Here is a 25,894-nt window from a genome sequence, read left to right on the forward strand (position 1 = left end):
GAGCAGGCATCCTGTCCTCTAGTGTATCTAAAGTCAGACTCCAGAGCTCCCCTCCCAATCAGCTCTACGCACCCCATAGTCCTCTCCATCTCAGTCAGTGGCAACTCCTTCGGGCCAGAATCTTTGGAGTCACCCTTGCTTCTTCTCTCATAATCTGCATTACATTTTCAGCAAAATCCTGTTGGCTTACCTTCAGAATCTCACCACTTCTCATCACTTTCACATCCCTTTCCTATATAAATTGAGATTATTGCAGTAGCCCCCTAACTAATCTCCCTCCTTCTGCCGGCACAGAAAACAGAGTAGTGCTTTTTAAAAAAAAATTTATTTATTTATTTATTTATTTTTGGCTGTGTTGGGTCTTCGTTTCTGTGCGAGGGCTTTCTCTAGTTGCGGCGAGCGGGGGCCACTCTTCATCGCGGTGCGCGGGCCTCTCACTGTCGCGGCCTCTCTTGTTGCGGAGCACAGGCTCCAGACGCGCAGGCTCAGTAGTTGTGGCTCATGGGCCTAGTTGCTCCGTGGCACGTGGGATCCTCCGAGACCAGGGCTCGAACCCGTGTCCCCTGCTTTGGCAGGCAGATTCTCAACCACTGCGCCACCAGGGAAGCCCCAGAGTAGTGCTTTTAAAATGTCAGACCCTGTGACTCTTCTGCTTGAAACCCTCTAAAGAATCCCACTCAGAGCAGAAGCCTTCCTGTGGCCTGAAAGACCCTGCAGATGGTCCCCACACTCTCTGTCCAGCATCATCTCCTGCCACTGCTCCCTTGGGCTGTACTAGCCTCCTTTGTGTCTGTCTCCCCCCAATAAAATGTAAGCTTCAAGAGTACAGACACTTGATTTGTTGATTTTATCATCGCTGTATTTCCAGTGTCCTGATAGTGCTTTGAATGAGTGAATGGTTGAGCCATAGAAGGCATTTGGGTTCATTTTACAGCATAAAGTTCGTCTCTTGAGGAAGGAAAGCAGGTAGTGTCAAGTGTGTATTTTACCCATGTACAATATTGTGGCATACTAAACGAAGAAGAAACTAATATTACGGCCTGCACCTCCACCTGCTAATATGCCTTTTCCCTGCTTTCACCGCCCATGCTTTACATTGCCTTCTAGCTGTCTCTTCATGACCTAATCTCTTCTACCTATCCTAGCTTCATTTGTTTTCCTTCCTCATTCTAAGACCCACCACATTTCAAAGAGTTTACCCTCCCTCTAACCCTCCCCCCACCCCTCACCGCAGGTACATAAGTGTAATTTAGCGTAACACTTTCCTCTTCAGCAAAAAAAATTTCTCTGGAAATTCCCTGGTCGTCACCATGATTTCTTTCTTCATATAAAAATAGTTCCTGAAGTGCTACTTTCTCTGTGGAACTTAAAATAGCTAAAATATTTTAATCCCTTTTGTCTAAAAGACGATTGCCCTCTTTCCATCTGCTCCCCTGGTCCAGTTTCTGCACAGTGATCCAGTCTCACAAGGGAGTCATGGTAGGTGAACCCAGACTTGAGGCTGCTCTCAGAGGTGGGACAAAATTTGTCTTTAAAACCCACCACTTTTATGTCTGTCTCTGGAACTGATATATAGTAAGTTGGTAGGAATGATTATTTCTCCCTCTGGAGAATTGCTGAGTTCCAGTGATGGTTTCCCACGTATACAAATCAGTTGTGGATTTCCTCATCAAGCTGGACTATTTTGTCCTTAATCTTTGTTCAGGAATTAAGTATTAAATATTACTTATTAATTAGTAATATTATTTACTTAGTCTATACCTATTTACCGCTAATAACTTTATTTATCATATGTATTTTATGTACATACTTGTTCATTATTCATCCCAGAGAGGATGGAGGGATAATGGACAGAAGGGTGAAGAACACAGTGAGTGTTAAGGTGAGCGTATGTGTACAAAGAGTGAACACATGTCAGTATGTCTGCATATTAGTTTGGCTGGACTAAAATGCTGCACAGGTAGCAGGCTCTGCAGAAGCCCCATCCCCCTCCCCTGGCTTTCTGTGTTTCCATCTCTATCTCTAGCTCTGTCTGTGTCTCCATCTCTGGAATACTTCTTGTTGAAAGCACTTGAGACTTGACCTGAGGGCTTCTTCTGGCTACAGGTGCTCAGCAGCTTGTACTTGAAGCAGGCTGGAAATTCTGAGGAGTTAATGCCTCTGGATAGCCCTCAACCTTTGTCGATTAGGAGACAGTGGGTAAATACCTAGCTTCCTCTTCCACTGCTGGGACCACCCTGAAGCCCCTTCTGCCTAGTCTTCCAGATGTCCCCAAAGGGGCAAATGCTCGTGAAGGTGTCCGCTATGGCTTCCTCTCCTTCCCTGTCCCTCTTTTCCGCTCCCCTACCAGTGCTTCCAGAGACCACCTCCCAATATGGACACCCCCTCAGATTCGTGTGTCAGGGTCTGCTTCTGGGACACTCCAACCTAAATGGGTAGAAAATTGTTAATGTGAAGAGTGACCGTAAGTGAGTGATCATAAGACAATTGGATTTGAAAGTGGAGTTTGGATTCCACTTATTAAATAGCAGATAGATTTTTTTACATGATAGTCATGTTCATGTGTTAATGCCTATATAATAAGTGTGTTTTCATTTACTTATGTCTGTGTGCAGATGCTTTGGGACCATGACTATCAAAGTAGGATATGAAAGCTGCTTGCTTACTTCATTGAATAGTTTTCTGGTACAACCTTGAAAAGATGCCTTGACTTGGAGTTTATGTGTGATAGGGTTTTAATTTGAAGCTGTTTTAATTGATTTCTCCCTTCCTTTATTCCTTTTGAATCCCTACTTTTTAAAATGCTAGAAGCATTTCATAGTAGTAAGTAATCTTTTAGCCTGGGAACAACTGCAATGAAGTGTTAACATTTTACAGATTAATTAGCATATAAAAAACTAGCAACAGCATTGCCGTCTTTGGGGAATGTTATGGTCTACTTAAGTAAGATTTTCCTGTAACTGAAAGATTCTACTTGTGAAATGTGGCTGAGTATCCTAGAAAAGTTACTCAGAAGATAAAATTCTTTATGTGTCAACTATTTTTGGAAGGATTTTAACAATATATTATGCTCTTCTTGATAGAATACTATATCATTTAATGTCTAAACATCATGGACCTTAGTTATTCTCTATGCCCCGTGAGCTGTTGGCATGTGTTGGACCATCTCATCTGTGCACTAAGTTGATCCAGGCCAGTGGGAGCAATTCATTGATAGTGTTTCATCTCCTTCCTTGCTATATCTTTTTCCTGCTGTCTCTTATCTACTTTAACCAGTCCCCACTGCTGCTTCTAATTTTCTGTGTTTTCTTAACTAGAGAAAAACTTCAAGATTTTGATGGGGAATCTGATAAGAGGTCTTCTTAAATTGCCCATTCTGTCATTCTGATACATTGGTGGCAGTAGGATGGGCCTAGCCAGGAATAGAGTCAAGCTATGCAAAAGGGACTTGGCAAATATTTAAATAGTTTTGACAGGCAAGGTTATAATTTTTGAAGTCAGAGAGCTCATGGTGCTAGATAGTAGCTTTGAATTCTTACCTTAGGACAGAAGCTCTGTGGGGAAGGGTAGTCCTGGCTCATAGGTAATTTTGCCCAGAAGAAAATCAGATGGCTGGCATAGAGATATGGTGTATCTTGCTTCTTATGGAGATTGTGTATTTTGACAAAATTGTCAGCTCTTTAAAGTAAGGGTACACAGTCTTTAGGCTTGAGCCTAGAAAGTGCCCTATAAATATTTGTTAATTATATTGTGATAAGGGAAATCTGAGACAAATATCTTGATAAGTTTCTCTTAAGTTTAAAACGGTAGTTTTAAAAAGTTTTAGTGTGTTATCGATTATTGACTGTTTTTGCTCAGGTGCTTTCCGATAGTGTGTGCTGTAACTGCTTGGTAATGCTGTCACGAATCTGGTATCCTTTGTTGTTAAGGGAGTGGTTTCACAAAACACTTAATGTGCTGGTACTTTGTACCAATTGTAAAATTGTAAATTAAAAAAAAGTTTGTGAATTTAAATTGTAAAATTGTAACAATTGTAATTATAAAACATTAAATTTATAGTACATTCTTCACAGCTGGTGAGTCTGAAAATTAACTTCTATAACACATTCCTGAGGTGGGAAGTAATAACCCCCATCTAGATCCCCGTCTGGTAAATGCAAAGTGCACATCAATTTGTTGAATTCTCCACGAAGTCTTGCTGGTAAGTAAAGTGATTTGCTCTTAGCCCAGCATCTCCCAGGCTTATTTGACTGTGGAATCTTTGGGTGTACCCTTAACTCCCGCGGGATAGTTTAAGAAATGCTCTTCTAGAGGATGCTGTGTAGGCAGTCCGCACCTTGTCCTTTCTGATTCGCACAGATTTTGGTCACCATACAAAGGAAAACTGTTTCGCTACTTATAACACTTCTGATACCAAATGTGTGGGTTTTCTACACCCAGCAGTTCTCCAGTTCTCTGCAGACACCAACTGGGTATCCTACAGTTTAATTCAACTCTGACAGTAATAACCTGGAGTTAGTGTAGACCCCACAGGTTAAGGGCTCAGTCCAACAAATCTGCCCCCCTACTTCAGACACCAATTGCAAATAGTGGATTCCTGGGTTACATAAATTTCTGTCTGACTTGGCTACAAATTGGGGGTTTCCACGACCTTTTAGGTTTGATAATTTGCTCTAATGGCTCACAGAACCCAGGGAAGACTTTACTTGCTATTACCAGTTTATTAGGAAGGATATTATAAAGGTTGTAAATGAATAGCCAGATGAAGAGGTACATAGGGTGAGGTCCTGAAGGGTCCCACATGCTTCTGTCCCTTTGGAGTTTGGGATACACCACTCTTCTGGCAAGTGATACACCACTCTTCTGGCACGTGAATGCACTCATCAACCCCAAAGCACTCCGAACCCCTTTGGGTAGGGTTTTTATGGAGGCTCCACTATGTAGGCACGATTGATTAAATCATTGACCATTGGTGATTAACTTAATTCCCAGCTTCTCTCCCCTCCTTGGAGGTTGGGGGGTGGGGCTGAAAGTTCTCACTCTCTAATCCTGGTTGGCTCCTCTGGTAAACTCAGCCATCCTGAAGCTATCCAGGGACCCACCCAGAGCCACCGTATTAGCATAAACTCAGGTGTGGTTGAAAGGGGCTTGTTATGAATAACAAAAGACACTCCTCTGTCACTCAGGAACTTACCAGGGTTTTAGGTGCTCTTGCGCCAGGAGCCAGGGATGAAGACCAAATATACATTTCTCATTATATCGGTCTATCACCATGGTTTAGTTAAATACTAGTCCCCCATGACACGATTCAAATTTTGGTCATCATGATATGGTAACTGTGCTAATAAAGTATAGATTTTGCTGCTAGCTCTTCAGTATGCAGGTCAGCAAGTCAGTGTGTCCACAACAGCTGGGCATCTGTTCTTCAGCTCACACACAGACAGGAAAGGGTGTTGTTGTACTGCTTCCTTGTTTCCCACTGATAAGGGTGACGTACTACAAAGCTGGGTAATCACAAGAGGGAAGTGGTCAATAAAGATGAAAGTCCAGCAAAGAACAAACAGTGATGTTTCTGGAAGTGAAATTTAAATTGAGCATAAATGAAATAATAAAATGAGCAACTGATGGTAGGAATGTTGACACTGCCACCATTTGAGAGATTCTTGATATGCAGCCAGGAGCACTTAGTGAAGGCAACCTTAAGAGCATAATGTTTTAAATTACAGTGTACTAAGTAAATGTTTTAGTAATTTTTCATTTCTCCATACATTATAACCAACAGTAAGAGAGTTTTAAATGTTTTAACGAACATTTTTGAAACTCGGGACAACTGTAATTTTCCCATTGATTACGAAGATAGCTTTGCGTAGTTTCAACTTGCATAATTATTTTTATGCTCCCACACTACCATGCAAAGCAAAGGACTGCCTGTATTTTTCTTGTATTTGCCAATCATTTATCACCTGACCTCTAGTGGAAATAAAGAAGAATTACAAAGTGAACCTTGAGGAACCTATAATGATAAATTATCTTCTGAATGGATCTAATAGGTAAAAACCCCTACGTATTATACACTTAACACTTTGCCCTTACTGTATGTTTTGAAATAGGATGGTCCAGTGTTTGCTGTTGACCTTTTCTGGACAACTGAGCACTACCCGTTTTGCTTTTGATGGGTACTTCTGATTTGTAATTTTGTTGAAGTTCTTTGAAATCTTCATGTAGGGATGTTTGTTAAAGATTATGTCAGGATTTCCATGATCCAAACCTCTACTCTTAACTCATCCTTCATTGAGAATGAAGAAACCTGCTAAAGGTGTTAAGTAGTCCCCCTTAGAAACCTTAGTTTCTGTCCCAACAGAAAGTTCTCTAAGATGAATCTTTTCTCTTGGCTTCACTCAGAACGTAGTCTCTCCCCTTAGATTTGGCACTGAAGACTGTTTACAAGAGGAGAAAAGTTATTAGGGAACTGGATCGGCTTGAGTTGACTCCTGTCCTTTGTAGCTGACTCATCACTAAGTGTCTGCAATATAAAAGTTTATGACTTGCTGTTGTCTTTTATCCCAGGGTGTGATCTCTTAGCCGTGCATATATTAAATCTTCTGTAAGTGTCATTAGACCCTGGAAAATATAGCTTTCCTTACCATGCTCACAATGGGAATTAAAACTGTCAGCTGGGTTGAAATGAAAATACATGATGGCTATTGGTTTATCTTTTTTTTTTTGGTTTATCTTTAAAAAATCTATTTCTACTTATCTATTTAATCTATGTATTCTTTTAGTAGATACCCTACTTGGAAAATCAAGTTAACATAAGGACACTTAGAAGCTGCAAGAAAGGAGAACAGAATAAATGGGCATAATATATAAATCTGTAATGAACAGAGATCTTTTTTGCACAATGGGATTATATACCTGCGACTAAACTCGAACATTCAGGAATAATGCATCCTTTTTCATTGACAAAAAGTATGGATATTTCAAACTAAGATCTCGAAAGAAAAAGTCACCCATTATTTATTTTTTCCTCCTCACATCCATTTTCTACCCCTTTATATTTGCAATATTCATATTTAATTTTGACTATGATAGGGTATTAGCCAGGATAGTAGCCCAAACTAATGCCTCCCTAATGTGCTTGGAATTTCTGCTTTCCGTCAGTAAATATTCTGTGAGTGGGGACTTCCCTGGTGGTGCAGTGGTTAAGAATCTGCTTGCCAGTACAGGGGACACGGGTTCGATCCCTTGTCCGGGAAGATCCCACATGCTGTGGAGCAACTAAGCCTGTGCGCCACAACTACTGAGCCTGCGCTCTAGAGCCCGCGAGCCACAACTACTGAGCCCGTGCGCCTAGAGCCCGTGCTCCGCAACAAGAGAAGCCACCACAATGAAAAGGACGTGCACCACAACGAAGAGTAGCCCCCGCTCACCGCAACTAGAGAAAGCTCGCGCACAGCAACGAAGACCCAACATAGCCAAAAAAAAAAAAAATGAAGGCAGTAATGTACATAATGATGGCACAGTTTTTAATTCCTTCCTTTATTAACTTAACATTTCCAAGCAAACGTTTATGTAATTGCTACTGTTTATCCTTTATCATCATGGCAAGTTTTTTCTCCCCTAAGATGATTTACAAAGTTCTTATTAAATTCTCACATAATATTCATTTTGGAATGGCATTTATTTGCTGTTTCACTGGTTATAAGTAGAAGTGTAGTCTGTCTTCATGAAATAGCAGACATGCTGGGCACCATTTGCACTATAGCGTTCCTTAGTCACTGTTGGCATACCTCAGGCATAGCCGGACAGGCAGAAAGTGGATTCCTAAAGAGGAGTAAGAGAGTATTAGTTTGAGAGATTGAAGAGCTAGTGGAACGACCACAAGGTGGTGAAAAGCAAATCTACTTAGCTTTTTGGATATTTCAGAAATTTAAAGCAGCTTTTCTTTCTTTAGAGCATCCTAATAGAAATTATTACCTTCCTGAGATAATAGTTTGTTTATGCTTATTTGTAAAGATACTTTAATCCATTTACCATTTACGTTGCCTACCCTGTGTACTCAGGTGTCAGATAGACAGTGACAAGAACAAGCATGTTTTCTGTGCTCTAGAGGCAAGTAGTATAATGTTCAGCACGTAAATTATATTTGATGTATATGTTTCACACATTCATCTTGGAACAAATTTTATTAGAAGCATGTCAACAGGATTTTCAGCTTTTTAAGGGGTGCATTTTGTATCAGTGAGCTCACCTCTTGGTTCTTCAGTCCCTCTTATTTTCCTTTCATGTTCTTTGTTCATTTCCTTTTTATATTGTCTTCCTCCCTCACCCTTATTAGCATAGATGTTCTGAGTCAGCTGGTTGGAAATAATTCAGGAAGCCCTAGGACAGTTGGAAGCATGAGCTGGCTATTAGAGGTAGAAAAACTATCTAATTTTCTGAGATTATTATGAACCAAAGGAATTTGGTTCAGAGTATGCACTTCATTCAAAATCCTTATTAAGTATAGTTAAGCATATTATATGCCAGTAAATAGCATTAATGTGTCAAAAAATAAAATCTTCAATGCCATACTCAACTTGTAAAGAAAAGCACTTAATTTTTTGAAAAGAGTTTTACATGTCAGCAAGAGAATAACGGAAGTTGGGTTTTTCTGAACCACAGGTTTAATAAAAAACTACCAGGTTGATTTTCAGTGAAAATATTTCATATATGCAAATTATAAATTTTTGCTTTAGCTGATAATTGATAATAAAGTATCTTAGGGTTAAAACACTGCATAAAATGCAATTTAAAAGTGAAAATGCCTGTTGGCATCCTAGTACTTTTAGCAGGAATATCAACCTATTAAGCTAATACCGGTTAGCAAAGTAAGATTTTTGGACCACCAAAACAATTGTTCTACAGTTTCAGTTCTGAACATTTTATGTTTATTAACTTAATTAATTTTCTTAACTTTGAGGGAGATACTGTCATTATCTCCATCCTTTCAGATGAGACCAAAAACAGACAGAGAAAGTTACCCGAAGGCACATATAGGTAGTAGCCCAGGATTTTAACACAGGTAGACTGAGTCCAGAGAACTCAACCGTCAAAAAGGAATTAAAAATTGAAAACGAATTCTCTTCTTTTTCCCTTAAAGAATGGCCGTTTGAGTGTCTAATGTGTGCTCTGAAGAGACATCACTGAAGAAAAAAATATTAAGCCTAGTCATAAAGCCAAATTTCCTGCGTGGGCTCCAACCTCATAGGTAATAAGCCCAGAGCTGTATAAGCTATGATTGGTACCTAATAGAAGCATAATAATATTAATGGTTACTATTCATTACTTAATAATATTTACTGTACTATTTCTTATTATATGCTAAGCCATATGCTTTACGTATTTACATACATTGTCCTATTTAATCCTAGGAGAACTCCTGCTCAGAGGAATTAAGGAAGTTGCTCAAAGTCAAAACTACTGGAGCTAGAAATCAAACCAAGTCTTTCTTTTATTTATTTATTTATTTATTTATTTTACTTACTTATTTTTGGCTGCATTGGGTCTTCATTGCTGCACACAGGCTTTCTCTAGTTGCGGCGAGCGGGGGCTACTCTTCGTTGTGGTGCGCGGGCTTCTCATTGCTGTGGCTTCTCTTGTTGCGGATCACAGCCTCCAGGCACGCGGGCTTCAGTAGTTGTGGCACGCGGGCTCAGTAGTTGTAGTTTGCAGGCTCTAGAGCACAGGCTCAGTAGTTGTGGCACACGGGCTTAGTTGCTCCGTGGCATGTGGGATCTTCCCGGACCAGGGCTCGAACCCATGTCCCCTGCATTGGCAGGCAGATTCCTAACCACTGCACCACCAGGGAAGTCCCCAAACCAAGTCTTTCTAATTCCAAAATCTATGCATCCCACTGAAGCCAGTTGACACCTGTTTTTCTGGTGGCGTGAAACGAGACTGGGCAGTCCTTGCCTGGCTTATAGTTGTCCCAAGGCCTCAGCTGACCCCAGAGTTATGATATGAAAGGAAATATGAAGAGCAGGTTATAAACCACCCTCTATATTCCTGGTGTTAATTCATCTCAAAGGCCACTCCGCATCCTCTTTGATGGTATTACTGTGAGGCTTTGAGGGTTGCACAATGGATGACTCAGTCCTCTATGAAGAAGTCATAAAAATCGCCTGGGTAGAAAGATGAACTTTTGAAACACAGGCGAAAACTTGCACTGAAGCAAAATTTTAAATGAATGAATTTCATTGCTACATCCTACTACCGTCTAAGGAAAGATGATAAATCTACTAATTCATACATTGAAAGATCTTTCCCTTTTTTACCAACTGTGTTGCCTTTAGTTCCTATACCAAATTCTTAAAAAGTTCAAGCAGAACAGACTTTTTTTTTTTTTTTTAAGCTGCTTATAACTTTACCACAACGGATCAATTTTAAAATAAGTTTTCAGCACAGTTAATAACCAACAGAAATTTACTGGGATCATCATGTTGAGAGGGCACTGTAAGTGGTCCTGAGAGAAGTCTTGAGCTCAACTCAAGGTTGTTGAAATAAGGTGTGTAAAATAGCTCAATATTAGACATCAGTGAGTGGAAATGTGTATGAATAAAATGTTGCAGGACTTTCTATGGGGTGATCCAGTGATGTTTCACCAAGGAGGAGGAATTTGTGTTGAGCTTTGAAGCCTAGGTAGTGTAAGGTTCCTTGTTGAGGAATGGGGAGAACATTTGAAGCAAGAGGAATATCTAATGAAGTCCACTGGCAGGAAGATCTTAAAGAATTTGGCCACCTACTCTTCTAACACCAAGAGGAGGGAATATAAATGGGAGCATTATCCAAGCGGAAGAAAGAGAGTGTTTGGCAGATCCCAGGGAATTCTGGTTAGTCATTAATTCAATTCTGTTCTCGTTAAGTGTCAAAAAAGAAAAATGCCAGCTAAGCAACAATTTCAGAAGATTAAGACAATAGAAAGTGCTAAAGTTGTCATTGTCCCACTCACCAAATGGCAATGAGGCTGTTCTTCTGTAGATGGAAGCTATTCAGAAAAGGTCAGATTGTCACCGCTATAGGAAACCCCCCCCCACATACACACACACACACACTCCCAATGGTCTAATAAACATTGAACATTTTGCCATTAGGAAAAAATGGAGCGATTTGTATATGAAGGAAAGTTTTATAAGAGAACTAAATGGAGTGAGAGACTGAAGGGGATTTGAAAGTTATTCTTAGAAAGTTTGCTTTCAGAGTTCTGAGTTCTGCATTTTATGTGTCCTACTGCATTTGCTCTTAACATATCTGTTAAAGCTACAGTGACGCTAGAATTCTTTTAACGGGGGCTGAGGGATGGGAGAAGTTATCCCTCCCTTTGAGAGAGAAACTGAAATGTATGTAGTAGTTCCTTTTAGTGCCGTCCAAAGATCTGAAATAACCTTCTTGGTCTAGGGGCATTTAATTTTTATGTTTAATTTGATTTTTAAAATTATATTTTATGTGATTAATATAAAGGATTGTTTTTCAGATTTACTGATTTATCAGATGTACTGTTTTTTATTAATTTACCAAACTTACCATTAAGTTCTGAAATTTTTTGATAAATGTAAGCTATAAATGTTTTGCCAGTTGATTAGAAATGGTCAAAACCTGAAGATATGGTTGAACATTGCTGAGAAAATGAAAACAATCACACAGCTGTGCAGAGATGATTTCACTTGGAATTCATTATCACAGACCTCAGGTAGAGTCTCAGTGCTACCTAGCAGTGTTATTGTTTCTTGGTCTTCATTCCTCAGATCAACTATTTTGTATTTCCTTTCCTCACACTGCTCTACCACGTTCCAGACTCGGCTGATTATCTGATACTAAACTAAGCTGAGAAAACAGAAGCCTTCAGATTGTAGTGTACATCCAATTCATCTGTTTTTCTTTTGTCCCTCGTGCTTTTGGTGCTGGATCTAAGAAACCATTTTCTGATTCAAGGCCATGAAGATTTACTCCTATGCTTTATTTGAGGAGTTTTATAATTTTAGGTCTTACATTTACATATATGATCCATTTGAGTTAATTTTTATATATGGTGTGTGGCTGCATTCTTTTGCATGTATTTGTCTCAGTACCATTTGTTGAAAAGACTATTCCCTATTGGATGATCTTGGCACCCTTGTTGAAAATCAGTTGCTCCTAAATGGTAAGGGTTTATTTCTGGACTCTCAATTCTGTGCCATTGATCTGTATGTCAGTACCATACTGTCTTGATTACTGTAGCTTTGTGAGTAAGTTTTGAAATTGGGAAGTGTGAATACATTATCCAGTGATTCTTAACCTTTTCTTTGGGTTACAGAAACCCTTTTGGGTGTCTTGTAAAAAACCATGGACCCAGTAGGTTGTGCATAAATAAGTAAAAAATTTTGCATAAGGTTTATTTTATTGGATTGGAAATTGATAGTTTTTCAGTTAAAAAAACTTTTTAAACAATTAGCATATTCACCTTTGCTTTCTGTGGAAATAAATGAAGTATATCTAAATTGGACAGATAAAACCAAAGAAATTTCAGTTCTATAGAAGTAAATTGCAAGTACTTGATTCAGTTACAGGGATTGAATATTAAAATGGAAATATCATGTTATTTTTGACAACTGGTTTTGACTTTTTTTTTGTCTTGATGGCATCAAACTCTACTCAGACTCCCAAAGACATTATGGAAGCAATTGTACTGGAGTCCTCAAATGAGAACAGGTTTATTTTGGGGTATCCACAGATCTTTAAGATACATTGTTTTTCATATTTTGCTGTAGTTGTTAGATTAATACAAGGTTTTTGTTTGCTTAATCTTTTTATATGATTGTAGATAGAATTTTATCCTTAAAAGTATTTTAATTGTGAAAGAATACAGAAAAATGTCTAAAACATAAATGTATAACTTAATGAGTGATTATAAAACATATACCCTTTTAATAACAACCACCCAGGATCCAGACACCTCCCCCCAATCCTTTCCAGATCACAACTCCCTAGAGGAATCTACGATCCTACTGTTATGATCTATCTCTGCTTTTCTTTATAGTTTAATCCCTAAACACTGTACTTCAGCTTTGCCTGGCTTTAACCTTCAGGAATAAATAGAATACATTGTATATATTCTTGTCTCTTTTTTTAACATAATATTGACATTCATATAATTCATTCAGTTATTGCATGGGTCTATAGTTCTTTCATTTTTATTATGCAGAATTCCATTGTGAGAATATACTATAGTTTATGCATTTTACTGTTGATGGACTATTAGAAATAATGATTCTGTAACTTTTCCTGCATAGTGTCCTTGTGCACACGTACATGAGTTTCTCGAAGGTACATGTACCTAAAAGAGGAATCGCTTGGTCATAGAATATAGGATTCTTCAGTTCTTTTACAAAATTGTTTTCCAAAATGGCTGTACCAAATTTACTCCAGCCAGTGGTATATGAGTTTCCATTGCTCCCCATCATCTTCAACATTTGGTATCAGTAGACTTTTTAGTTTTAGCCAATATGGTGAGCATATTGTGGTTTTAGTTTGCATTCCTCCAGTTATTTATGAGGTTACATATATTTTCATGTGTATATCAGTCACTTTTTCCTTTTATTGTGTGCCTAGTCACATCTTTTGTTCATTTTTTTTTTACTGGGTTCTTCTTTCCTCCTCTCCTCTCCTCTCCTCTCCTCTCCTCTCCTCTCCTCTCCTCTCCTCCCCTCCCCTCCCTTCCCCTCCTCTCCCTTCCCCTCCCCTCCCCTCCCCTCCCCTCCCCTCCCCTCCCCTCCCCTCCCCTCCCCTCCCCTCCCCTCCCCTCCCCTTCCCTCCCCTCCCCTTCCCTTTCCTATTGATTTGTAGGAGTTTATTATACTGTGGGTATAATTCCTTTGGTGGTTATCTCTCTTGTAATGTCTTCTCCCACTCTGGCTTATCCTTTCATTCTTTATAGTTTAATGAACTATATATTTTAGTATAATTAAAGTTACCAGTTTTTCCCCTTATGGATAGTACATTTTATGTTTTGATTAAGACAACACTTCCTACCACAAAGTCATAAAGATATTTTGATTTTATGTTATACAACCTTTGTAGTTTTCCTTTCACGTGTGTTTTCATGCGTGTTTCTAATCTATTTTGGAATAAATTTTTATGTTGTGAGACAGGTGTCTAATTTCATTTTTTCCCCATACAGGTATATAAATGGTGTCTCAGGACCTCTTACAGAAGTCTGTCCTTGCTGCATAAGTGTCCACATATGCATGGGTCTGTTTGGGGGCTCTTGCATCAGTTTTGTATTACCTTCATTCCTACAACTTTAAAATATGTCTTGATACCTGGTAGAGAGTTTGCTTTTTTCTTCCCCCGCCACCCCCAAGAATGCCTTACGTATCCTTGGCTCTTTATGTTTCCATATCAGTTTTACAATCAGCCTGTCAAGTTCTACAGATTTTGACTGGGATTAAATTGAATCTGTAAATCAATTTGAAGAGAATTAATATCTTTACATATTACACTTCAAATCCATGATCATGATGTATATCTCCATTTATTTAGGTCTTCTTTAAAGTCTCTTAATAATGTGTTATAAAAAAAAAATAATGTGTTATAATTCTCCTTAAAGGGGTCTTTGCATAGTTTTTGTTAAATTCCAGCGTACTTGACATTTTTTCTGCATTTGTGCATGGTGTTTTATTTCATTTTTTAGCTTTATAATGTTGGTATATGGATATATGATTACTTTTTATGTGCTGCTATTGTATCTAGCAATCTTTCTTTTTATTGATTTTTTTAAAATTAATTAATTAATTTATATTTATTTTTGGCTGTGTTGGGTCTTTGTTTCTGTGCGAGGGCTTTCTCCAGTTGCGGCGAGCGGGGGCCGCTCTTCATCGCGGTGCGCGGGCCTCTCACTGTCGTGGCCTCTCTTGTTGCGGAACACAGGCTCCAGACGCGCAGGCTCAGTAGCTGTGGCTCACGGGCTTAGTTGCTCCGCGGCACGTGGGATCTTCCCAGACCAGGGCCCGAACCCGTGTCCCCTGCATTGGCAGGCAGATTCTTAACCACTGCGCCACCAGGGAAGCCCCTTTATTGATTTTTGTAATTTATCCACAGATTCTTTTTCATTTTCTACATGTGTAACCACAGCATTTGCAATAGCAGCCTTGTTTTTTCTCTTCCAATCTCTATACCTTTTAATTCTTTTTCTTATTTTACTACACCAGCATAAGTTTCCTTAGAAGTGGTAGCATCAGGCATTCTTGTCTTGTTCTTATCTCAAAGAGACTGCTCTCATGTTATTTGCATAGGAGTTTTATAAGTACCCTTTAGCAGATTTTGGAAATATCCTTGTAGTCTTAATTTTCTAAGGGGTTTTGTTTGCTTTTTAATCATAAGTAAATGTTGAATTTTATCAAATACTTGTCCTGCTTCTTTTTAAATGGTCATATGGTTTTTTCTTTTAATCTGTCAATGTGGCAGATTTCGCAGATTAAATTTTTTAGTGTTAAAACCACCTTGCATTCCTGAGATAGACCAAACTTGCTATTTGCATCTTTGCTCATAAATGAGAGTGACTTATAATTTTCCTTTCTTGTATCATCCTTTCCAAGTTTTAGTATCAAGGTCATGCTATCATAAAATGAGTTAGGAAGTAAGTCTTTTTTTCCTACTTGCTGGTGCAAATTTTATATAATATTGGAATTATTTATTCCTTTAATATTTGCTAGAACTTGCTTGTGAGGCCATCTGGGCCTGGGATTTTTTTTTTTTTTTTTTTTTTTTGGAGGGGGAATAATTTTTAATATAAGTAACAATTTTAGGACTATTCAAATATTTTTTTTCTTTGTGACCCAGGTTTGCCTGTCTTACCTATATTTTCTAATCTTTTAGCATAAAATTGTTCATAATACCCTCTTTTGCATTTAGCATGTATAGAATCTATAGTTTCCTCCCTCTTTTCATTCCTACCATTGTTTATTTATGTTTTATCTCATTTTTCTTGAGCTTGCTAGAGGTTTACAAGTCTTTTCAAGGAATCAATTTTTGGCTTCAGTGCTCTATTGTATGTTTGTTTTCTGTGTCATCAGTTCTGTTCTTTTAGTTTTCCTTCTGTCTGTATTTTTAAGGTTTATTTTACTATTCTTTCTGTAACTTTTTGAGGTAGATGTTTATTCATTAATTTTAGCCTTTATTATGATTTATCTTTTGACTCGGGTTATTTAGAATATTATTTCTTAATTTCTAAACACATGAAGATTTTCTAGTTAACTTTTTGTCATTGCTTTCTATCTTGAACTGTGGCCAGAGAATTTCTGATTTCAGACCTTCAAATTTGATTGTGGCCCAGTGTATGATCACTTGTTACGAATGGTCCATGTGTGCTTGAGAAGAAATGTGTGTTCTATGGATGTTGGGTGTAAGATTCTATAAATGTTCATTAGGCCATGTTTTTTTAATCCTGCAGTTCAAATCTTGTATATTTCATAGATTTTTGTTTTGCCTGTTTATTCTATCAGATACTGAGAGAATTGTCAAAATCTCCACTACTGTTTTGTCCTCCTGGTGAATTGAAATTTTTATCATTATAAAGTGAACATGTTTATCTCATATTTTTTGCTTTAGATTCTGTGTTGCTTAATATAGCTGTACTTTCTTTTGATCACTATTTTTGTGGTATTTATTTGCCCATCCTATTACTTTCAGTCTTTCTGTATCCTTGTTTTATGTCTCTTATAACCAGCAAATTGTATTGTTTAAGTCCAGCCATATAATCTGTCTTTTAACTTGAGCATTTAGTCCATTTGCATACAATATAATTACTGATATATTTGAATTTATACCTTATTTTGGTCTTTTTGTTTCTTTTTCTCTTTTTCCTCCCCTCCTCTTTTTAATCACCCTCTGCCCCCAACTAGTTTGGGAGCTATGCTCTCTGTTTCTGTTCTTTTAGTTGTCTCCCAAGAAATTATAATAGGGGTCCTCAACTCATTATTATTGAAGTCTAACAGTAATCATTACCTTCTCTTTCCTTCTAGTATAAGTGCCTTGGGACCCTGTAACTCCATTTGTCCTCTCCTGACTCAAATGCTGCTATTGTCATGTGTTTTAGCTCTTTTTATATATATTTAAACCTCACATGACATTATTTGTTTTATGTAGTCAGTGTTCGTATAAATTTACCCACATATTTATTACTCTACTTTTCTTAGCTTTTCCATTTTTTTCTTGCATCCCAGACCTCTCTGTGATCATCTTCCTTCTGCCAGAAGTACATCTGTTGGCATTTTCTTTACTGTGGGTTGGCTGGAGGTGAACTCTCAGTTTTTGATTGTACAAATACTTACCCCCCCTCCTTCTTGAAACACATTTTAACTGAATATTGAATGCTTGGTTAATATTTTAGGTTAACAGATACTTTCTTTAAGCACATGTAAGATATTCTAATGTGTTCCAGTTTCCATTATTGCTTTGAGAAGTCTCTCATCCTTGCAAGTAATCTGTGCTTTTTTCTTCTTATGGCTTTGAAATTTTCTGACTTTGTTTTTCTGCAGTTTTACTATGATGTGATTAGATGCAGACTTTTTATTCATCCTGCTTGGGATACGTTGGGTTTCTTAAATCTGGAGATCAGTGTCTTTCATTATTTCTGCAAATTTGTAACTGTTAGCTCATAATATTGCTTCTACCCCTATTCTCTCTTTACCTTCTGAGGCTGTGGTTAAATGTATGTTATACACTTTTTCATTTTATCCTTCATGGTTCTTACAGTCTTGTTTGTATTTCCCACCATCTTATTCTCTCTGCTACATTCTGAATAATATGACTGTCATCCATTTCACTAATTTTCTCTTCCACTGTTAACACCTGTCAACTGATGCCCCAAAATTCTGTGTTAGGTCTGCTTTGGTTCTTTTTCAAGTACTAGTTGTGGTTGTGTTTTTGTTCTGAAACTTTTTGGGAGTACAAACATGTATAAATTTTTACCCTAATAAGTTATTTGGGAAGTGAGCAAAGCTGCTGTGGTCTTTCAAACTACTCCTGTTTTCAAGATGTCACTATGTAGTTTTATCAGTTCTTAGGTGGTTCCCTTAAACTTTATTTTTATTTAAGTGCTACTGCTGTATACTCCATGATATGGAGTATTCCAGATACAGTGCCTCAAACTAATTTAACTGGTTAATTAGGGATATGAGACCTAAAGCAGAACTGTTAAGACTCAGTGCTCTCACCATGTCAGTGATGTTACCCAAATTTACTAATCACCTCTGCTGATGACAGCCATATTTTAAAGTTAAGTGGTGTTTTAGTCTGCTCAGGGAGGAGAGAAGGAGAGGAAGAGAGAAGAGAGGAGAGAGAGAGGGTATGTGAGCTCTGTGGTGTCTCTTCTTATAGGGACACTAATCCTATTGGATTAAGGCCCCAATCCTTATGACTACATTTAACCTTAATTACTTCCTTCTTAGAGGTCCTATCTACAAATACAGTCACACAGGAGTGTACAGCTTCAGCATGTGAATTTTGGAGGGACACAAACATTTAGTCCATAACAGGTAGTATTTACATAATGGTTTGAGGGTGTTATGGTTTATAATTATGTTACTTCTGCTGTCTCTACTGCTGCTAATAGTGAATCACTTCCCACGTATTCAACCCCACAATTATTCAGCAAGTATGTAAGGAAGAGAATAAAATTTATTCTTGCATGTGTTTCTGTACTTTACAAAATTTATTGGTGAGGTTGTACATTTCTCAGCTAAATTCTAACCAATCTGTTATAGTTAAGTGAAAATCTTCACCTTATTCACACATTGGCTTTATTTTTCTTTATCTTAGCTGTGTTGGAGTAGAAGAACATCATGCTGTTGACATTGACCTATATCACTGTCCCAACTGTGCAGTTCTACATGGTTCCTCCTTGAGTAAGTACTAGAAGCTTAAATAAAAATTGAAGTTTAGGACTTAATATATGTACATGACAATACTTTAATGATACTCTGACTATTTATATTATACCCACCAAGAACTATAAGGAAGATTTTTCTGAAGATATTGAGAATACAGTTTTTGTTTGAATTATTAAATAACTTATTTAACAAGTCAAAACATTAAGTGAAAAAAATACTATCCTTCTTAATTGCCAGCACAAAGCCCCCAAACTCAAATACATATTTTCAAAGCTTTCAATTTGTGAAGTGCAATAAGTAAAATTTTTCTGATTCTGGCTGTTTTTATCTCTATAAATTAAAAAAAAAAAAAAAAGAATGGTAACTAGACTTATCATAGTGGTCATTTTGAAGTGTATAGAAATATTGAATCAGTATGTTGTGTACTAGGAACTAACACAGTGTTGTTGGTCATTTATGCTTCAAAGACAAATAAACAGACTCATAGAAAAAGAGGTCAGATTTATGGTTACCAGAAGCAGGGATGGGGGAGAGGATTTGATGAAGATGGTCAAAAGGTACAAACTTGCAGTTATAAGACAAATAAGTACTAGGGATGTACAGCATGATAAATATGATTAACACTGCTGTATGTTCTTTATGAAAGTTTTTAAGAAAGTGGCTCCTAAGAGTTCTTACCACAGGAAAAAATTTTTTTTTCCTATTTCACTTATTTTGTATCTACATGAGATGACAGATGTTCACTAAACTTATTGTGGTCATCATTTCATGATGTATGTCAGTCAGATCATTATGCTGTATAACTTAAACTTATTCAGGGCTGTATGTCAATTATATCTCAGTAAAACTGGAAGAAGAAGAAAAAGTCTTCCAGTACTGTTTGTGACAGTGAACAGTATAGGATAAGACTTTAATGCACACACGTGCATTATACTTTTAGGAGAAAATTAGGGCACTGACACGCTAAAGTACTACTTCTGTTGTCCGAATTAAGTCATGCTATTGAGCATGGCCTAGAGTCCTGCCCAGCTATCCTCTGTGATGGAAGCAACTTCCCCACAGTCCCCGTCCCACGGAAGGCAGAGGCCAGACCAAGTCTTTGCCTGCGGTCTTCTTGAGCGGTGAGGGCACGGGCAGGGGAGCTCACGCGTCCTCTGGAGTGCGCCAGCGACACGTACAAAGCGATATTGTTGTCAGCCTTTTACAGATGCTTTACAGGAGTAGATGGGAATATCAATTGTTGTACGAATACGAGAGTAAAGAAGAGATTTTAAAGCCTTTGGATTGTAACTGTTTTTTTTTTTTTTTTTTTTTTTTTCAATTTTTTTTTTTTAAAATTTTTATTTACTTATTTATTTATTGGCTGTGTTGGGTCTTCGCTTCTGTGCTAGGGCTCCCCCTAGTCACGGCAAGCGGGGGCCACCCTTCATCGCGGTGCGCGGGCCTCTCACTGTCCAGGCCTCTCTTGTTGCGGAGCACAGGCTCCAGACGCGCAGGCTCAGTAGTTGTGGCTCACGGGCCCAGCTGCTCCGCGGCATGTGGGATCCTCCCAGACCAGGGCTCGAACCCGTGTCCCCTGCATTGGCAGGCAGACTCTCAACCACTGCGCCACCAGGGAAGCCGTAACTGTTTCTTTTCTTAAAAATTTAGACTGCATGCTAGCTTTTTTGTGTTCATAAAATTAAAGAGAAAAACTGTAGACTTAGTCATCTTAGAACTGAACTTTTCCCGAACATACCTTGATACACACTTGGGTCAGATGTAGGTAGCCTATACAACCTCTTTATTTTGAATGCAGCCTTTTTCCTAATACTTTTTTTTTTTTAATACTTTTATTTATTTTTATTATTTTTTTAATTTATTTTATTTTATTTATTTATTTTTGGCTGTGTTGGGTCTTCGTTTCTGTGCGAGGGCTTTCTCCAGTTGTGGCAAGCGGGGGCCACTCTTCATCACGGTGCGCAGGCCTCTCACTGTCGCGGCCTCTCTTGTTGCGGAGCACAGGCTCCAGACGCGCAGGCTCAGTAGTTGTGGCTCATGGGCCCAGTTGCTCCGCGGCATGTGGGATCTTCCCAGACCAGGGCTCGAACCCGTGTCCCCTACGTTGGCAGGCAGATTCTCAACCACTGCGTCACCAGGGAAGTCCCCCTAATACTTTTTTAAAATAGAAATTTTGTTCTGAGGTTATGGGCAAGTGATTTTTTCAAAAGAGACTTAGGAGCAACTGACTGCTTATCTGTTTTGTTAGAAATATTAATAATTTATCAGTTTCTTTCTAAGAGATTTAATAATTTAAGCTATATGAATGTATTAAAATTTTTTTTGTAAAATACAGATTATCCTTTTTGTTAGTTACGCAGTATAAAATTTGAGGTTAGCAAATTGGTAGACTTGTTACACGTGTAATTGACTAATTTGTTAATATAAATGTTTTTAAAGGTTCTTATTTCGTGTAGCACTGAAGTATGTAGTGTATAACTTGAAGTAATTATTGACCAAGTGTAATTCTTTGAGGAAATAAATAATACTGGGTTGTTCTGTCAAGAAGGGAAACAGAACTAAAATGTAAGTTTCAATTTAGAATTTAAGTAAATAACCCCAAAATGAAATAATTTGAATTTAATTTCCATGAAATGTTAAAGGGGTTACTATGAGTCAGGATAATGTAGTGTTTAAAACACTCTTGCAGGGACTTCCCTGGTGGTCCAGTGGTTAAGACTTCACCTTCCAATGCAGGGGGTGTGAGTTCGATCCCTGGTCGGGGAGCTAAGATCCCACATGCCTCACAACCAAAAAACCAAAGCATGAAACAGAAGCAATATCATAACAAATTCAATAAAAACTTTAAAAGTGGTCCACATAAAAAAAAAAAAAAATCTTAAAAAAATACTTAAAAAAAAAGAAAACACTACGAAATGTAATGCACTCTATTTTCTTTTTTCCTATATGATTTAATTTTTTTAAAAGCTTGTCATGCTCACTAAATTGACTTCACAATCCATAATGGATCATGACCTGCACTTTGAATAACAATACTTCAGAGAGAAGCTTGGCTGTTACTTGCCCCTTCATATGCTTCTCATCGTTGAATAACATAAGATCAGGCATTGGCTGTCTTCTGGGCAAAAGTCCAACTCTAAGTACCCTTTAGGAAAATGCCCAAGATCCAGGAATCTGTTTTATCTTGATTTAAGGCTCCACTGCCCCTCACCCCTCACCCGCGCCCCTAATTTGGGTCATACCTTTTGGTCTTAAGCCTCTTTTGCTTGCCACCAACGATTTCCTGTTTCTTTGAGAGCTCCCCAGGAATCCTTACTACAGATACCATTGAGACAGTATAATATCCATAAATATGGTGAATTTAGACTTTACCCTCTTAATGGGAATTAAGAACTGTGTTCGAGGTCCAGTGTCAAAAAAACCAGCCTGATACTTAAACACATATTCTCAGTGCTCCTCAGGCACATGCAACCTAAACTCAAAATTCTCTCTCCATTCCCTATTAAAATATGCTTTCACTGGCCTCCTTCCTTTAAGAAATTCAGTCAGCTCCTGCAGCAGCTGATTTTATGTGTTAAGGATGTTGGCCCAACAGGACAGTGTAGCCTTCTGTTAACATCCTGCAAGTCAGCACATTTAAAAGAAAAGAAAAGTAATTGGCAGCTTATTGGTTGCCCCAGGCACTATGCTAAGAAAGACTAGACCTATGTTATCTCCTTTGATATTTGTAACACCTTGATGTGAGAAAAATTATCTTACTAGGTCTTTCATGTAGCTATTTGGCAGAGCTAGAGTTTGAGCCCATAGCTGTCCAATCCCAAATCTGTTTGAATTCTAATCTGTTACACCAAAATGAAAATTAAAACACTGTAACATCATTGTTTATTTTCAAATGGGCAGTCTGTTCTTTCTCCCTCTTTTTCTCTTTTTCCCTTTTTCCCTCCCTCCCTCCCACTGTTGACCTGGGGCTTTCAAATAGGCTGCTCATATATATTGGTAAGAATGTGAGTTACTTACCACTTTTCTGGAGGCAGGTTTGCAATATGTAGCAAGAAACAGATTTATGTATATAAATATTAATATTAATTTCATCTTTATTTAAAGATGCATCTACACTTACGTCTTAAAATTCTAGGCTGCCTTTAAATTGTTTTTGAATATTTAATAAGGAGAAAATGCCCATGATAAGAAAGGTAAGCAAGATAAACATTATGATCCCAGTTGAAAATAAAATGGGGTTATGTATCTATATATCTGTAGGAAAAAAAAGCCTGGAATGAAATACCCTTGAATTTTAGAATTGATTTTAAGTGAGAAAAAAAAAAAAAAAAGTAACACACAAAGGACACCTTAATGGTATTTTCTAGGAAGGTTGCTTAATGATTGTCAGTTTTTCCATGACATTTTTAAAAAACGGGATTTACTCTCTTCCATCTTGGGGGTCTGACTGCCATAAATTACTTGAGAATCTTGTTTTAGACTCTTAGATATGAATAAGCCTGATTTCCACCCCTATTGATTATTTAGTGTGACTTCTTATCCATATGAGGATCCAGCATTATTTTATTATTATGATCTTTGTAAGGAGAAGGAGTTGAAATAACTTAGACTCGTAGAGTTGTATCCTTCCCCCAAGGTTTTATTATGAAAATGTTCAAACATACAGGAAAAGTTGAAAAAATTTTACAGTGAGTACCTCTAAACCCACCATCTAGATTCCACTATTAACATTTTACATTACTTGCTTTATCTCATATCTGTCTGTGTGACTATCCCACTGTCTATCCACCTTATTTTTTGATTCATTCTAAGTAAGTTATAGACATCAGTACATTTCCCAGAATCATGGAGGTTTTAGGCTTAAAAGTGATTTTCAAACTTAAAAGAAAAAAAAAAGTAAAACTGAAATCTTACATTGATACCACAGAAAAGACATGTAGGTGGTGCCCCCTGGGGGAAAGAGGAATGAGGTCCAGAGCTCCTACCTCAGCCTCCTCTCCATCTTCCCTTTTATTAAGGGTTCCTCAACACAGTCTGAAAAGCTGTACTCATTCCCTTCATTTCCACATTGAGGAAACTGGACCCAGACATGTTACAGAGATTTGCCCGAGGTTGCAGAGCAAGTTATGACTAAACTAGGAGTCAAAGCCAAGTGCCCTGGTTTTGGTTTTGCTGTGCTTATTCAAGATTGTAGCCTCCCAGAGCCATAGAATCATGGGATCTGAGCGTTAGAACTGACCATATGTTATTCATTCTGTCATCTTACTTGTCCTCCTTTCGTTATGATGCCGTCACCTGCTATTCTTTGTGTCAGTGTAACCATGCTTATTTTGGGAATAAATCTTGAGATAAAAGAGAAGGGAACTGTGCTGTTAAAATAGATTTCCGATGTGGGATCAAAGGCCTTGTCCTGAGGGGATGATTTGGATGATCCGTAAAAATCGTATCATGACCTAATGTTCTAGTGAAAATCATGATTTTAGATAATGGTGAGATTTTATATGTGTAAATGTGGATATTATAAAAGGCTCAGTCTGCTAATTTGAATTTGTTGATTTAATTTTAAAATCATTTTTGAAATGAAAAGATTTTTTAAAACCCACAGTTAATTGCCTATAATTGCAGCATTAAATTTTACTTCTTCAGCCTTAGAAATGCATTAAAAAATGTGAGTATTATTGTACTTGACAATTGTTGTTTCTGATTATATAGACTATAATGATTATAGAAAGTACATAGTACCACCAGTTACAAAAATGCTTTCTTTTTCTAATCTTCTAAAAATCCAGTGAAAAAGAGGAGGAACTGGCACAGGCACGACTACACAGAAATTGATGATGGTTCCAAACCAGTGCAGGCTGGAACTAGAACTTTTGTGAAGGAGTTACGTTCGCGAGTCTTCCCAAGGTAGGAAACCTCTTATGACCAAAGAACGTTTAAGAATGTTACCCAATAAGGTGACATTATCTAAAGCAGCATTTTCAAACTTCAGGTTACAAGCCATTATTATTCTTCATCAGCTTTTTACTTTTTGAAAGTAAAACAGAATAGAAAATATTGGTACATTGCAAGTAATAGGAGTAAATAAGCATAGGTTCATGGAAGCTTTGTTATGTGCATGTGTACTGGATTACTGGGTAAAAATGTATTTAACTGTAGGTCTCAGTCCAAAAAGTTTGAAAGACGCGGATCTAAGGCACTTATTCCCGTGCTTCGTTCCTTATGTTGTGCAGCTGCTGCTTCTCTTTCTCCTTCACCTCACCTACACCTATTTTCATACTCTGCTTTTTTCTAATGTTATTTTCCTATCTGCCTCCACCCTACGTCTGCCAGAAGTCCCCACAGCCGTTGCTTAGCGTCTGGTGGCAATAGGAGTAGGCTTTTTTATTTTTTTTAAAGATAATGGAAAGTATTTGAGTTATCTGTGGCTCAAAGAACAAACGTCAAAAGCATTATACAGCATTTAACCATGCTAATTTAGATCATTTCCTACTCGCTGCCTGACATCTATTTAAAGTGATAATGCTTTATAGGCTTTTTACACGAGATCATATCCGGGCTTGTTAAAAAGGGGAAGCACAATTTAAATTTCAATCACAATATCACCTGCAGCCTATTATGGAATTATTTCAGATCTTGTAACTATAAAACTCTTGCTATTTCGTCATAGTCTTTAGGATACCTGGCCGTTCCCCTCCCTTAAACAGAAACATAAATTATAAGCAGCTACTGTTGGCTCCCTCACGTACTGAGAGAAAAAAAAATATATGAAACACAGTGATTTCCACGTGACTTTTGTGATATTAAAGGCCTTATTCTCAAATATTCTCCTTTATCAGTTTCAAAGTCATTGGAGAAATGTCTGTTTATTTTCATTGATTGATTTGGAGCCTAGGGCCAGAGTTTTCAGCCAGGGTCTATGGGCTGGCTTCAGAGAGGCTTGTGAGTTTTCTAAAATTGTATGAACAGTTGACATGTTGACATGTGAA

General features: G+C 37.7%; 1 protein-coding gene across 3 annotated transcripts in view; it reads left to right on the forward strand.

The window, feature by feature from the left end:
* Positions 1-25,894, forward strand: part of KDM7A (lysine demethylase 7A) — an 84,645-nt gene that overhangs the window by 20,306 nt on the left and 38,445 nt on the right. For all 3 annotated transcript variants that reach the window (XM_036863095.1, XM_036863097.1, XM_036863096.1), the window contains exons 2-3: positions 18,835-18,920; positions 24,695-24,812. In XM_036863095.1, the coding sequence (XP_036718990.1) occupies positions 18,835-18,920; positions 24,695-24,812 (204 nt within the window). The remainder of the gene's footprint in view (positions 1-18,834; positions 18,921-24,694; positions 24,813-25,894) is intronic.

The sequence above is a fragment of the Balaenoptera musculus genome, chromosome 9 (assembly GCF_009873245.2).
Source record: "Balaenoptera musculus isolate JJ_BM4_2016_0621 chromosome 9, mBalMus1.pri.v3, whole genome shotgun sequence".
Classification (NCBI taxonomy): Eukaryota; Metazoa; Chordata; class Mammalia; order Artiodactyla; family Balaenopteridae; genus Balaenoptera; species Balaenoptera musculus.